Source organism: Zonotrichia albicollis, chromosome 2 (genome assembly GCF_047830755.1).
Source record: "Zonotrichia albicollis isolate bZonAlb1 chromosome 2, bZonAlb1.hap1, whole genome shotgun sequence".
Taxonomy (NCBI): domain Eukaryota; kingdom Metazoa; phylum Chordata; class Aves; order Passeriformes; family Passerellidae; genus Zonotrichia; species Zonotrichia albicollis.
Window position 1 is genome coordinate 38,405,619 of NC_133820.1, and position 15,950 is coordinate 38,421,568.

Sequence of the window (15,950 nt, forward strand, 5' to 3'; positions counted from 1 at the left end):
TTCCAAATTAGGACTTGGGCAATGTTTCCTGGACAAGGAAGTGAACAAATCCTTGAAGCAACCTCAACAAAATCCAGACAGTGGAGGCTAACTTGAGCAGCTCCAAGGAGGGACAGAAACAAAACACAATATACACAGGTATTTATACAACTCTTGATAAGCAATGTACAATAAGGAACAAACTAAGAAATTTCATCTCTGCTGAAACTTGATGGAATTTATGCCATTGACTAAAAATTTGCTTCCAGGATAGTTTGCTCTTTTTTTCCCCCCACACCCTTTATATCTTGCATTTCAAAATATATCTACCACATCAGGATGGTAAAATTCTTCCTCAAGCCTGAAGTAAACAAGTAGTAATTTCTGTATTTAAAGACATGTTACTTAAAGGAAGTGATCAGCTTACAATAGTTCCTTCCCAGAGACTTTTATGTCTTAGTACAGTCAGAGCTAAATGCTACAGATTGGTAAAATGTGGTGTAACTACCTGCTCCCATGGGAGAAGAAGCATTTTCTGAACTATTTCTTTTAGTATGTGCAAGTTAATTAAAGCCATCTAGGACTCTCATTCACATACTTTAAATTAGCTAATAAACAAGAGAGAATCTTAAAAGAAAATATATCATCAAATGGTCCTTACGCCAAACTAGTTGGGACAATGTGAAATTTTAGGAGAAAATACTGAAAACTGTTCATATTAAGATAGCAGGCAAGGGTACTTTCTTTATACCTTCAGTGAAATGTAGTCTAAACAATACAGAGAATAAATACAACTGCCAGGCAACAGCAACCTTCAAATAAGCTTATTTTAGATAGCAGTCACACATTACAATGGTAGCTAATGCCATATCTTTCCTAGACTAAAGAACACTTAGACAAATACCATTATCCCCTAACCTACCTCCATTAATTTAAACACACAAAAATTCATACAGCCTCTTGTACTACAAAACTTTTCTTAAATTAAGTCTCTACTACTTTATTGATCTTCAGAGATGTTAGATGGACAATGTCTAATAATATAATCTTCATAATGCCCTTGCTTTTGAATGCATTCTAGCATTACAGAAGGCAAGAAAACAAGTATTTATCTTTAAATCAGGAAGAGGCATTTGGGAGAAACAGTGCAAAATACACTCCTTAGCTTTAATTCTGTAAGTGTTCAATAGCCATTTGGAGTTGGAAATTAATAACCTGTCCACAAATTTCACTTTTTCTGATCTCAAACTCTGCCTTTCCAAGCTGAAAAGCTGGCCCCATTCTTCACAGCAGAAGCACCATTCATTGAATTACACTCTAGCTCCCCTTACATGTTATTTGGAGCACATGGAGGAGGAAGGGGGGAAAAAAAAGACAGTTTCTCTAATCCACTTAGTACAAATAAAGAACTTCCATTTATCTGACACTTTATGGGGCTTATTTACCTTCCTACTTTTTTATTACCCACATCTATTCATCTCTGCCTCACTATTCCTTCATCTTGATGGACTTCCTCCATCTTGGAGGCGACTCAAAGCTGCTGCTCTGGAAACTGTGGAAACAAACCAAGAGTCAGAAAAGCAGCCCTGGGAAGTCATAAAATCAACAGCTTCTAGTTGCCAAATGCCACACCCAAAGTGCTTTTCACTGCTGCTTGTTTGAAACAATATTTGGGATGTCAGAACAAGAGCAAAATTCAGGATTACAGGCAGGTGTGCTATTTTGGTAGAAGTTATCAAGCCACCACAGATCCATGGACTGATGAGAAGGAGTAAGGCTGAAACATGAAAATGCTTGAAAGACATGCTTGTTCCAGTATTTGGAACAAAAACTAAACACAAGTATCTCTATTCTCTTGCAATGAGGAGATGAAACTACAATGACAGGTGGCAGAGTAGTTGAGTAAGTCAACACACCTGCTTACTTTCAGCACTGGAAGTTGCCATCTGAGAAAGAAGCAAATCCTTCTGACTGTCTGGCAACTGTTCAGGGACACACCTTGTGGTGGTTCTTCCTCAAGAAACTCTGAGACAGGCCAACTACACATACCTGCAGAAGAGCTTCTGCTCCAGACTGCTGAGGTGAAACACTCACGCTTGCTAAGAAAGTGAATGAACAACTTGATGATACTTATTTTCAGACACCCCAAGAGAAGCCAGCAATGGTCATGCAGATCAATCTTTCCCTGCCAGAGGCTATAAATGTTCCCTCTGGAACACTCCCAACTCTGCCAGCGCAGTGGTGGAACAAAAGCACTGAGAGCAGCAGTCCCTCGTTGTGCAGAAGCACCACCAGGATCTGCTGAGTCCTCCCCTGCCCTGCCACCTCACCTGGGGAAAAAACCACATGGGATGGAGGCAAAGCTCAGCTGCACAGCTTCCTTCCATACAAAAGGAGCTCAAGGCAACAAAAACATCTGTATCCAGCTCTACTCCAGTGCCTGTCCCAGGACAATGCAGGGGAACATGGGCACCCATTCCAGGGTTTTTCAGCAGCAGCAGCACCCATATGACCAGCACAGCCAGAACCATGCCATCAACATACTCTGGGATTCTATAACACACACAGACTGGCAAAGAAGAAACCTCAGCCAAAACGCTGTCAAGGCACAGCTGAAGGGCTCGGTTTGGAAAAGATCAACAAACCAGCCCTCCACTTCCCTCTCTTCCCTCCCCCTCAAAAAACCCCAACCAACCAACAACAAACTCCTGCAAATCAGCTGCAGGAAGTAAACTATGTCCATTCCCAGCAAGCTTTTGAGACAAACACAAACACTTGCAGAATTCATAGCCAAAGGTGCACAAAGGCCCAATCTGTTCAAGCTATGAAGGCACCCAATTGACATGAATACTTGTGCCTGACCACTGAAAAATCCTGTAAAGTTCTAATGCTATTATGACAGCTATTATGGGTAGGGACTTGTAGCTATTTGGCAACAGTGACTATTTAAGAACTCTAATAGGTCATTTCCCAGGTTGTTATTTTAAAAATAGAGTCCCAGGTCTGCTGGAGGCACTAACTGCAGTAAATGTGATTTGATGCTGCTCTTACTATGGTATATATTTAAATGCAGCACTAATGTGGTACTTTACAGAAGTGTGACAAACATCACATCCCTGGCTCAGTTATTTTTTAAAGGGATCTCTTGGGTTAGAATTGAAGTCATGCACTTCAATGAAACAATCAAGATCCTAGAAGTTAAATGCCAGTTTACAATTTGTTGTGACATCCAGGATGAAGAGACACATCCTGGAATGAACTGCTACACTGAAGAGCAAGTAATGTCATGAGGACAAATTCATGTGTTTAAAGACAGCGTGGCTGAAGCCAGACAGCCTAATGCAACTCCTGGTTACAATGCTAAACAAGATGACTAACAACTGACATTGCCATAATGCAGCTGGCTGGGCAGTCAAGTACTGGGCCACCAGTGCCACTGCTTAGTCTTAAAAAGGACTTCTTGCTCAGAAATCTTTCCAGTCATTATCCTGTTGCAGCGCATTATAATCATAAGCCCTGCAGTAACATTAACATACAACAAAAACTTTCACAAAAACAGCTGGAAGCCTTGCAGATAATGCAGGAAAATTTCTACTTAGAACACTTTTCGGCTTTGTATTCTTCATTGATTTTACTTTTACCACAGTTTTACTACAGGATATTTAACTGGGGGAATAAAGATCCCTGCCTTACATGTAAAGCTCACTTTTTGTTATCACACACACACAAGTGATTCTTACAGGGTGATAAAGACTACAGTGGGAAAAGGCTGTTATGCTAACAACTCACAAGAAAAAAACTAAAAAAACCAAGCATGCCAACATATAAGTTTAAAAGGCAGCATTACAATACTGAAGCATTTCACAGTTCCCTACACTCTGAGCTATGGATAAAGCACTAATAATTACATGCTACAATAAGGAAGAGTTCTCACTATGCACCATTGCTGCCTACCAGCAAGAACTAAGGGATATGTACAAACAGCAGTACCACAAAATTAACCCTTAGAATTTCTTAACCCTTAGAAATTAGCATACTGCAGGACACTGGGAAACTGTAGAGCTTGTAAAAGCATTTTATTCCTGCTCATCTCTCAAATCCAAAGACTGCTAAGAAAGAAGAGGAAGGTGGATAGGACAGGAAGGAGTGAAGGACCATTAACTTAATTTTCAAGCAATTCAGTGCAAATTTCAAAGAAAGGATTTGGGGGGACAGGTGGGTTTTTTGGCACAAGACAGTCAAAACAATGACTGAAATTCAAGATATTTTTGAAGGCAAGTGAAAAATTGCACTTCAGAATACAATTTTTATTAGAACCATTTTAGAGACCAGCAGGTAAAACAACAAAAATGGAAAGCACAAATTAAACAAGGGTCTGCAGCTGGAGCAAGAGACACTTCACAGGCTTATCTGAAAAGCAGTTTCTCCTGCTGACACATAAAATACACATTTTATGCAGCTATCCTCTGAAACAAGAGGTCTCAGTGCACTCTGATAATGCAGCTGAGCCAATCTATTAGCTCTCAGCTGGCAAAAAGATGTCAAATGGGATCAGCCACCTTCCCCTCACTCACGACCTCACAACACTTTGCTTTTACCTGGGCTTTGCTGCTTACTGGACTGCACAATACTGCTGATTGCACTCACTCACTCACACAGCAGGAAGTTAACCTGCCAAAATCTCTTGTCAGTTGATGCTGAATCAGCAAATTAAACAGTAAACTGTGAAAGCCAGGGTATCCAGGGACAAGTGCAGGGGTGGGGCTGCCACTTCTGGCAGCAGCCAACAGTAAGTTCTGCCCTTCTATCTTTATTGTACCATACTTGCCCTAGACTACTCTTGGTTCTGCCTCTTTTTCCTGCCAGGAAGATATGCAAGAGTTGCTACAATACATGCTGAACAGTAACTAATGTGAAAAAAATTTATGAGAGCAGGAAAGTCTTCAAGGAACATCCTGAGGTGGGGCTTTTTGTTCCTCTTGAGAACTGCAGAGTTAAAACAAGTCAGCCAGCCACTGAGTTTCACTCTAGTTCCAACATAGTGAGTTTAAATATACTGGTTATAAACACAGTCTCTACCAAGAGTTGATCATGATCTCAAAATCCTTTTGAAAACATTAAGCCTTGCCTAAATGACTCAAGGGCATAAGCAAAATAAAAGGTTCCCCAATATTGTGCAGAGAGCCAAAGCTGCTCTCTTTTGCACTAGAACTCAGAAGGAGCCCAGGCAGTATCTTGACTGAAAATCTGAAGTAGTTACCAACAACCAGCCAACACACTGTTGTTCATCTCCAAGACTTTTCATTTTGCTGTTCATTTTTGGTTCTCTACTGTAAGAAAACTTGGCTATTCCTTGATCTCCATCAAACCTCCAGCTTCCCTAGTATCTCCATGACACAGCCATGTGACAGGTATATAGAATGAGTTCTTTGTGTTCAAAATTAATGACTAAAGGACAGTAAGAGCTAGCAGAATTAGTTGAATTAGAAGGACAGCTGTACATAATATATTAAAGTTGTAAAGAGAATTTAAAGTCAATCATTAGGCCACACTTACCTCCTCCTATAAACTCTTTACTAAAAGCCAAGTAAATAAATTACAGATTTATGTCTAAACCACAGCACATCAGAAGCAGCAGCTGGTTTTCTGCAGACATTCTTTACAGTTATTTCAAGTTATTAAAAATGCTTTTCTGGCTTGAGATCTCATACCTGCTTTTAAACTAAATAGCAACATTACATGGAAATTTTTTTTCACTTGTAATCAGATTTGCCCCCTCTACATTGAATAAGCCCCTTTCCTAATGTAATTAATGCTGAAATCTCAAAAGGTGTAGAAAGCATAGCAGCCATCTACAAACCATTTGTATTTCTTTAAAAAGTGGCGTCTAATAATTTACAACCAAATTCAGTCCCCGGGGATTATGTCTGAGATCTCTGGAAACCTTTACACTCCAATACAGGATAAAAACTGAGGCAGCTGGTACAGACGCCAGTGAAATGCACACACATACCTATACTGGAGGTATAATCGGTGGCCCCAAAGATCAACTCTGGTGCCCTGTAGTACCGAGAGCAGATGTACGACACGTTGGGTTCTCCACGAACCAGCTGTTTTGCACTGCAAAGAAAACAACAGTATTTCAGTAATGAACACCTGCAATATTGCTGTGCACACCAACATGAAGCTTTGGCACTCTTCGTCCACTCCCCATTCTCAAATGTTGAGGTATGATATTCTTTTAAGCTGATTCAAACAGACTCCTTGATTAACTGCAAAATCAGTCCAATCCATCAAGCATCTACTTTGTACTGGGGACAGTAAAGGAAATTCTGCATACAATCCAGGTGAAAAATAGGGTCAAATTTTTGGCTACCAGTTGTCATTTGAAAGATACAAAGGCTTGTTTACAGTGGGAAGGAGGACAGAAAACAGTTTGGTCAAATGTAGTCACCGTTTAAGGATTAAAAGCTCTGGATACTCACAAGGACTGAGGGGGGTATTTTTGTCTGTTTGGGGATTTTGTTTGTTGGTTTGCTTTTTTGTTTGTTTGGTTTTAATTTCCATCACAATATTCTGCTCCTTTGCTACTTAAGGGAGCTTGGTGTGAGGTGACAAAGGAAAAAAAAACCCTTTGCCATTGTATTCACATATTCATGGTCCACAATTAATATGAAGGTTTCTATTATACTGTAATCGATCAGCTACAGAGGGTCTAACCTCCAGTATTGCCTCAATACTTGTCTTTGAAAGAATCCAAGAAAAGAATGAGCCACAAGATCACACTGCTTTAGGAACACGAGTCTATGGGCATATTACACTTCTTTCTTAATTAACAAGTGCAAGACAAAAAGGAGCTGGAACACAAAACTTCCCTTACTGCCCTTTTGGAAATATGACATTCACCTAAATAGCACCAAACACTGCAGAGCCAGTCAAATCCAGTGCTCAGCTCTCCAGACACTCCTCTCAGCCTTCAGTGAAGAACTTCCACCACCCATTTGAAAAAGTCTCAGGTTTCTATATAGAAACTACAGTTAACAAATTCCCACTGATAAAAAAAATGTATTCCCTTTATGCATTGTCAGTTTTGAGCTTCAGCATGATTCCTACCTTGCCCCAATGCTGGTGAGGTAGAGCTGAGGAGATCCCAAGGCACCAGCCACGACAATGCACTGCATGAATAACCCCCATCTGACATTCCCACTCACTATGGGCAAGCAAATTTAGCAACAGCAGCCTCTGTAACCTCTCACACATATACCCCAACTATTTTAGTCTGCCAAGTTACAGCACAACCTAAAGACTGAAGTTTCTCAGAGAGAAATCAATGTCCTGCCTCACTGCAGATTGCCACAATTTCTGTATCAGTTCTAAGGTAGGGGCTGGACTCTAAAGGTGACTCTGAGTGGATATTGGAAATAAATGTGCCTTTGGAAATTAGAACATAGATGTCCACTATCCAAGAGCTTCAACTGCAAGTGCTGCTTCTGATTTTGAGCCTCTATGATATTTGCAACATTAAGTGAATTGTTTAAGTGCAAGCAGACTGACTAGTGTAACATCATCCTTTTTAAGTTACAATGCCACCACACCTGTACTCGCTTGCCCAAACACACTTCACTGCAATAACTGGTTCTGGTTTTCCATGCTGCAGTATTTTCCCTATGTCATGGTGTATTTATTTCATTTTTCTAATACCTACAAAAATAAGAGGCGTGAAGTTTAATTCCCTCTCTCTTAATACCCTTTTCCAGCTCTTCCCTGCCATTCCTTTGAACTCACTTTGGGGGCACACAGAATAGCAGTAATTCCTCTTTTAAGCTACAAATAAAAACCTTGTAAGGGACACTGAGAATTTCTTGGCAAAGTTGCATCAAGGTTCACTTTGAAGGAAGACCTCTTCACCAGATTTCAGGCCACAAATGCACTTACCTTCCAAAGTCACAGAGTTTTAGAACAGCTGTATCAGGGTCCAGCAAGAGGTTCTGTGGTTTTATATCCCGGTGGCAGATCCCAAAGGAATGGATATAGGCTAAACTCCGGAACAGCTGATACATGTACAACTGGAACACAGAAATACCAGTCAAATCAGGGTAAACAATCAATCAGTTTAGCACAAACCCTTATCAGAAGAAAAACACAATCACTGAGAAAAAGACCATACTGAATGCCTATTAGAGCTATGAATGTGGGCCAGGTATTTGCATACCTTCCCCGCACGCCCTTTGCTACATGCACACACATGTGGTTCAAATCTTTTCGTGTGTCCTTTAAGACAGCATAATTAGCATAATTCCAAAGAAATAATTGTGCCAGTTTTCCAACATTTGTAAATAATGGCAATCATAAAAAGCATACACAAAAAACTTTCAGTTTGCTCTACAAATAAGCCTCTTCACAGCAGTGAAGTATTCCAGGTTATTAAAAAAACCCCAAACAAACAACCAAAAAAACCACCCCACAAAATGCAAAAGAAAACCTTTTAGTTAGTGAAGCTATATTAAATATAGCCCAAATACAAGGGTAGTGTCTCAGCCTGTCACTGAAGTGAATCTCCTAGTGTTTCTTGCTGAGGGCACAGAGTCATTTTAATTTCCAATCTCTGGACGAAAACAGAAGGCAAATAAAACCAACTGTTCAAAATAAGTTTGTGCAAGGCACAACAAACAAGTATGCTGAGGGAGAGTTTTCTCTGCCCACTTTCCAGGGCTGGCTAACCCCTTAGCAAGGAAGAACACAGCAAGGGGAGGTATTATGAAGCCAAGAACTTCACAGGAAGCTTACAGGGCAGGGGGAGGATGTCCAGCTTCTGGAGATACACACTTTTTGTTATGGATAATGAAAAGCTGCTGGATACAATTAAGGATGTTTACAGTCCTAAAGGCATAGAAAGCCCTGTTTTAAGGTTGACAAAAGGCTGCCAGATTGTTTTTTATTTTTGTTGTGTCCCCACAAACAAAAATCAAGCTACAGGCAGGACCCTATACCAGGGATGCAACTCCACACTTTTCTTTCACAAGCACATTTTCCCACAGTTCACCTTTACTGGTCTATATAACCAGGTGCAATTACTTGATATTGATATCAGGTCATGTTTGCCTCTCTTTCACCATTATCTTTGTCGTCACACTTTCTCTCCCCCTTGTTTTATGTTGTTTATTTGGCAGGAAAGTAGGAGAGGGAAGAGAATTGCTTGAATTTTGGCTCTAGGCCTCTGGTTTTCATACTTGTTTCTGAAAACCACAACTCTGCACAAAGAAAAGCAAACAAACATTTTTTCCGAATTGCCTGTTCTAGTCCCTCAAGTATGTATTGTGCAAGTGTATTGCAAAATAATGCAAAAGACTGCTCTAACTTGAGGGGTCAAGTTAACACATGTGGGATTTATAAAGTATGCCTTTCATCTTCACAAAGCAACCCCAAAATTTCCAAGGACTCCTTACAGCAGGTTAGAAATTACACATAAAAATTAACCAGAAGATTACTAGAGCAGCTTCTGTGCAGCTTTAAGTTTCTTTGTTACTCAGGGAAAAGCAGCTCTCTGCCTGCCTAGTTATCCATTAGAAGTGAACAAATAGGTATGCTCTGACCTTTGTGTAGCCAAGATGCCTGGAAAATTGCAAAATATTTAATGACATTAAAGCAACATGATCTTTTTAAATACAGGATTATATAAAAGCCTTGCCAGAAAAATAAGAATAGCTTTCCAGACTACCTGGAACAGGAAGTTCCAGGCATCCTGCAAGATGAAAGAGTTGAAGCAGATTTTTCTCTGAAAGTGTAAGGAAGAACAATTTTCTCAAGTTCCCACAACGAGAACAAATAGGGCAAGAACACTAACAAAAGATATATAAACAAGTTACCAAAAGCCAAGCCTACAGATTTTGGGGAGCATATAATCTGAGGACATGATGTTCCACGAACAGACCAAAGTGAGACCTTGAAGCCTGCTGGATGATAAATTTCTGTCCTTTCTTAAAAATCAGGTAAACATAATGCCTATTGCAGAGACATGCTGTTTACAATTTATGCATGTAGTTATGGCACAACACTTCATTATTGAAATAATTACTATTTGTAGTTTTCACCTTTGAAACTTTCATCTTCTTTCAGCCAAAATGAAGTTTTTTCTTAAGCCAGCCCTTACATTAAGCATTACACTTTTAAGGAGGTGTCTGGAGAAATCAATATGCATCAGGAAATTTTGTTGGTAATTTCCATTAAATATTACCTGTGTGCCGTGTTAACAAGTTAATGCCATGTGAAAACATCATCATTCACTAGTGTATGGATTGTGCTCACCACAATATAGGAAACAGAACTATGAGGCTGCAGATGGGTCCCATGTTGGACAGCAAATGAGAAATGTTATTTACTTTAACTCCTGTGTAAAAGATGTATACAACTTGAATAAGTTTTTGAAATGTGCATACAAGCACCTTACCCCATGTAGCTTTTGAAGACATAAGCCAATGAGCTTCAAGTAGAAACAAAAACGTGCCTTTCATGACCACAACAAAAGCACATGAACTCTTACTCATATGCCAGGAAAAGGGGAAGATAACAGATTAGAGAACATCCTCCTGACATCCTCTTTCAGTTCCTGACCTTTGTTCTATTATGCCTTCACCATCTCAGGAAACTGAAAGCTGCTAATCTGGCCGGTCTCAGTCTCCATCCAAGCTGCATCAAAAACAAAACACTCCCCCCACACTCTGTATCCCCAGCCCATTCCAAGATTTCTGTAAGGTCAGAAATTGGGAGTGTTTAAGTCTCAACCCTCTATTCTTCCTTCACAATAACAACAAGTAATTCTAAATTTTTTTCTTGCCGCAAGATCTATTTGCTTCTAAAAACTTCTGAAAATTTACTATTATGTCAGAAAAGAGTATCCACAGTGTATTTCTGTGCTATCTTGCTTCACCTAACCACATCTGTCAGTTACCTACCTTGACATAAATCATAGGGAGTGTCTGTTTGGCCCGACTATAATGTCTGGCAACTCTGTATACTGTTTCAGGAACATAGTCCAGCACCAAGTTGAGGTACACCTCATCTTTCTGAAAGAGAATAAAGAAAACAAGCAATTAGCACTAGATTTGAGGCATGAAGTGCAAAGTGTTAAGAGCAACCTAAAAGATGAGAAAGCTGTGGACATATGAAGTCCCATCTTTACCATGGAACTATTTAGGCTTTGTACTTGTGCATTCATACTTTTGTCAAACTTATGTTTAAGGTCATGTTATTGTTCTGGTCTCCTATGTAAGTTATTTTCTGATTATAAATGGAGACAAGGATATAATTGTTCTGCCCAGTCAATATTTTCATTAGGAGAGTATTTCAAGGTAACATCTGCATAATAAGTTAAAACAGCCTATTAACTCATTAGTCCCTTACCTGCCAAAACCCAAGAAGTGCAAATTTAAAAGCTCAAAATTCAGCCCCCAACAACAACACATCAAAAAAGTTCAAACAACCTTCATCTTTTAGAAATGTTACTTTGATCTTACTGAATTCCCAGCTATTAAGAGATTAACACACATTAACCATTTGTATACAGTAAGCCAGTGTTTAAATTTGTAACCATTCTGTTTGCAGGTATTTCTGTGTCCCAGTTATTTCCAACTTAAACATATGAACTTATTACAAAAGAGACCAAGCCAAAACCAAAGTCTCAAGTCTAATTTTTAATATCTAGGATTAAGCTAGAAGTTCATGTGAACATAACAAGAGAAACAACAAAAGTAGCCTTATAATAAGGTACTTTGTTACATAATAAAGTACCTTATTATACATTAGCAAAGGAAAGAAGGAACAAAGAGCACTTAAATGACACAGTACTATAATCATATAGTGCCTAACTGCAAAACTGAGTATTTTCAGCAGTGAAACAGGTCTTAAAGAGACTTCTGATATTTTAATGCAGTCTTCAGTGCAAATCCTACCAGAATTGTGAATACATCTAATGTTGGGGAGTGGGTAAACTCAATTAATTCAGCATAAAAAAATTATTTTGAGAGTTAGTGAAGTAACTAGAAGTAATCTCTCCTGTGCCTGTTATTTTATCACCTAGAACTTTCTATAGAGAAAGACAATACACAGAGAATTTATACAGACGGAAACAGCACAGAGCTCCCAGGTCTTCAACTGGAGGCCCTGTCAGAAGATCCATTGGCTATCTACATCTTAACACCTGAACCTAAACCTCATCTAGCTGCAGCAATTTAATACTACTCTAGTGTGACTTGACCCAGCACTTAAAGCACAGAGTGAGGTGTGCTTCCCTCACAGGGCTCTGCTGTCCTGCCACAGCAAAGAGCAGCAGTCTGGTACATGCTAACACACAGAGAAATACACACCCTGAATACATATGCAGGGAACTGCTGGCTTTGTGTGTTTTTAAAGGCTCAGAATTCAAGATCTCTGCTCACCCTTATTTGACAATAAAGGCTTGTATTTTCAGGACATTTTAATAGCTCTTACCAATACCTCCTAATAGACCAAGTCACCTTGCATGGCCCTGCCTATGTCGTTCTTCCCTACAAAAAAAAGCTCTTTTCTTAATATCATTGCTTAAATGACAGTGGCAATAGCACAGCACCAAGCAAATGACAATGGCCCACCAACTTGTATCTGTCTGGTCTTATCATACTTCTCAAACATAGACAAGGAGCAGCCTCCAAGACCCTGCCTATGCTGGTGCCTCTCCCAGTGCCATCCCAGGAACTGGGAACAGTGGGAAGGCTTCTGGGGACCAATCTGGGGAGAAGAAAATTTTTGAAATGGATGAGAAGGGACAACTACCAGCAGTGCAGAGGAAATACCAGGCAGCTCTGGAACTCCACAGACGTGTAAATATATGCAAGGGGAAAAAAAACCAAAACCACTTGTATTTTAGCACTTTTCCTGCAGCAAGGAAAGTTCTTCTTTCCCTGACTCTCACTTCAAGCCAATAAAATTCATCCACCGCCTCTTCTTAGGTCAAAGCTTTCAAGGTTTAGTTATAAAATACCAAAAATAAATGTCCTAAAAAATTCAAAGTTAGCTTATGCTGGTAAGGCAATCTGTAAACCATGAGAGAAAACAGTCACATGAATATGAATGCTGTTTGCTTCAGTGTAGGTACAACCTGATGAATATGCTAAATGTCTGCCTCTCAGAGGATGGGAAAGTCTTACTGGTGACAAATCACTTCACCGAGTACTGTTACCGAGGTTGGTGACTTTGATCCAAGTATTCATGTTTCATGTATCCAAAAGATTTACATGAGAGATTAGAGGAAAAAAATGAGTAAAAATTAAATTATAGTGATTTTATAATCCTCTCATAATACAAAAGGACGCATGTAAAACAGTAAAACATATGATCAATAAACCCTGTCTACACTACTTCACAGCAGTGACTCCTTAGAACTACAGAACTACTCTCTAGCGCATATAATCTTTGCTTTCAGCGCCTCCATTTTTATTTCTAATTTTACATGCTATTAAAAATGGGACCAATTCAATATCATGACACAAGCAACAAAAAACCTCGAGGCATTTCCATCTTTAGAGATGAAGGCTTCACTTCTGAGTTTTGATGACACCCCGCAGTACCTGAACAAACAGCGTGGGTTTTGTGCGGTGCTGCTCCTGTGTAAATGTGTATCACACAGAACACAAAGGCACAAGAACACCTTTCCCCCCCATCAACTATCAAGTTTTGATGTACCACTTGAGGGACCCAGAACTCCAATATGCAGCTACAAATGCAAGACTTATGCCATTGGCCATGTAAGTAGTGGCATACTCTACCCCTGCCACACACAACTGACTCCAGAGGTTCTCTTAATGACTGCTATAATGAATTAAAGACTATTCAGGTGTTTTGAGGGACATCCTCCTGATGTCATCTGGCACTGGTCTGATAAACATACAGGAAAGATTTTACACGAGCCCTGATCCTTCTCAGTGAGCATGAACTGGATGAAAATAATACCCAAGTTACCTGGATTCCCCTGAACAAGATTCAGGACGAGCTAGGAAGCAGTCATGGCCTGACAAGCTCTGAGCATGATGTAACCTGGTTTGCCTACCTCATGCATTCCTCCTAAACACATTTTTCCAGTGACCCAGATGCACTGCAGTAGGAAACAGGGTTAGCTCAAAGAGCTTGCCAAATGAGGGCAACTGCTTGAGGATCAACTGGGACGATCAAGGCTTATCTTTCCATTACAGGGAACCTCACCACATATTCCACAAGTGACTTGTTTCCATACTGCTGTTTCAAAACTGCTGCTCTGGGAACAAAACAAGGTAACCTGACTGTCACAAGCATGTCTGAAATTACCTACAGAGAACAGAAAAGACCAGAGAAGCTGCAGCGTACGAAATACAGAAAGCAAACACAAGATGTCATTAAATAACTCACCTCTCCTTAAAGACCTTGGGTTTACTAGCCTTCTGTTGCAGGTCAAGTGTACTTTTATTCTCCTGTGCTTACTGCTAAGATTATGACCATATACAGTTCAAAATAAAAAAGGGGAAGGGCAGAACACCAGATCCTGAAACCCAGAATCAAAAGTATTTCATTACTATTTTGACTTCAGCAATGTGGTTCATGTACCAGCATCAAGCGCTAGAAGCTGTTTTTTGTCACTTGGCAGATGAATCCTCAGTTGACAAAGACTGCTCCAAAACGAGCCATAGCAAAATAATCAGTGTTTTGCCATGAAATTGCTCTGCAACTCTCAAGAAGCACCAATTCAGGCACTGCTTCACTTTGGTGGGAAATACTTAATGCAAGTAAATACTCATGCAACCTGTACCATAATAAGAGGCATGAGAAGGACTAGAACACAAGAGCCAAAACATTTTAGCAACTTCATTCTTTTTCTCGTGCCAGAAATTGGAGACAAAACAGGATGAAAGTATATGGGTATTACACACAGTGTGGCTGAGGACTGAGTAAAATTGAAAACACTGCCTTACTGAAAAAGGAAAGGCTGGAGGTGTCAAACTCCTTTTTAAAACTCTTGTCTCTTTCAGTCCACAGAACTAATCTGTTTAAAGCATCCTCCAGTTGTGCCTGAGGCCAATATAAAGAAACAGCTATTGAATTAAAATAAAGCAAAGGCTATTGAATTCAAAGATTCACTTTTCTAGATTGTGCCTTGCAATGAAAGTTAAAATATTGCTTCTCTGTGATCATCCCATACCTTGACAAACCTCAAAGTGATCCAAAGTGGTTCCTACAAGCTTTTGTTTTCATTTATCAGACACACTACATTTACAACATGCACATATAAAGTAGCAACCAACATTAAGCCAGTCACAGTCCAACTATTTCCCCTATTTACCACCATGATGATAGAAGCTAGGGAGGTCATATATGCCAAACATCAAACTAACAGCAAAAGGAAAATTCTTACTCTGATAATATGCCAGCATCTAGTAAGACATTGGAAGTACTCCTGAACTGTCAAGGCCTATGTGGAATCTAAGGAAAACTTCTCTGAACATCAAGTAATAGGGTAAAAAGGTCAAGAAACTATTCTGGGTGCTCTTTCTTTAGGGTGACCATATTTACTGCTGAGCATTTGGGAAAAGTGGTGAACATGCTCATTTCAGTTTTCATCTCCTGGCAAATCAGTAACAGTGTGACAGTGGTTCTGGTGTGGTTTGGGATGGGTTTTTGCTTGTTTTTGATGGACTCCACCTGATCAGCTGTATGAGCATAACTGAGAGGACATGAACAACACAGGAGTTTCTTAAGCTAACTTTGCATTAGGAGAAATAAATGTGGAATTGCACTCTGAAGAAACTCACTTCATATGCCTACTCAAGCTAAATGCACACAGACAAGCAATGCACCTAAAATTAAGTAATATGCCTCCAAAATGTACTTCTCATTGTTAAAATTACCCCAAGGCTTCAGTATTAGGGCTGTATGAGGTAAAAAAACCAATCAGTTGATCCAGGAGGATT

At 39.7% G+C, this 15,950-nt stretch overlaps 1 protein-coding gene across 2 annotated transcripts in view; it reads right to left on the bottom strand.

Moving 5' to 3' along the window:
• Positions 1–15,950, bottom strand: part of GSK3B (glycogen synthase kinase 3 beta) — a 147,950-nt gene that overhangs the window by 43,980 nt on the left and 88,020 nt on the right. For both annotated transcript variants that reach the window (XM_074534780.1, XM_074534779.1), the window contains exons 4-6: positions 10,932–11,042; positions 7,915–8,045; positions 5,993–6,099 (exon numbers count right to left, since the gene is read on the bottom strand). In XM_074534780.1, coding sequence (XP_074390881.1) covers positions 5,993–6,099; positions 7,915–8,045; positions 10,932–11,042 — 349 coding nt within the window. The remainder of the gene's footprint in view (positions 1–5,992; positions 6,100–7,914; positions 8,046–10,931; positions 11,043–15,950) is intronic.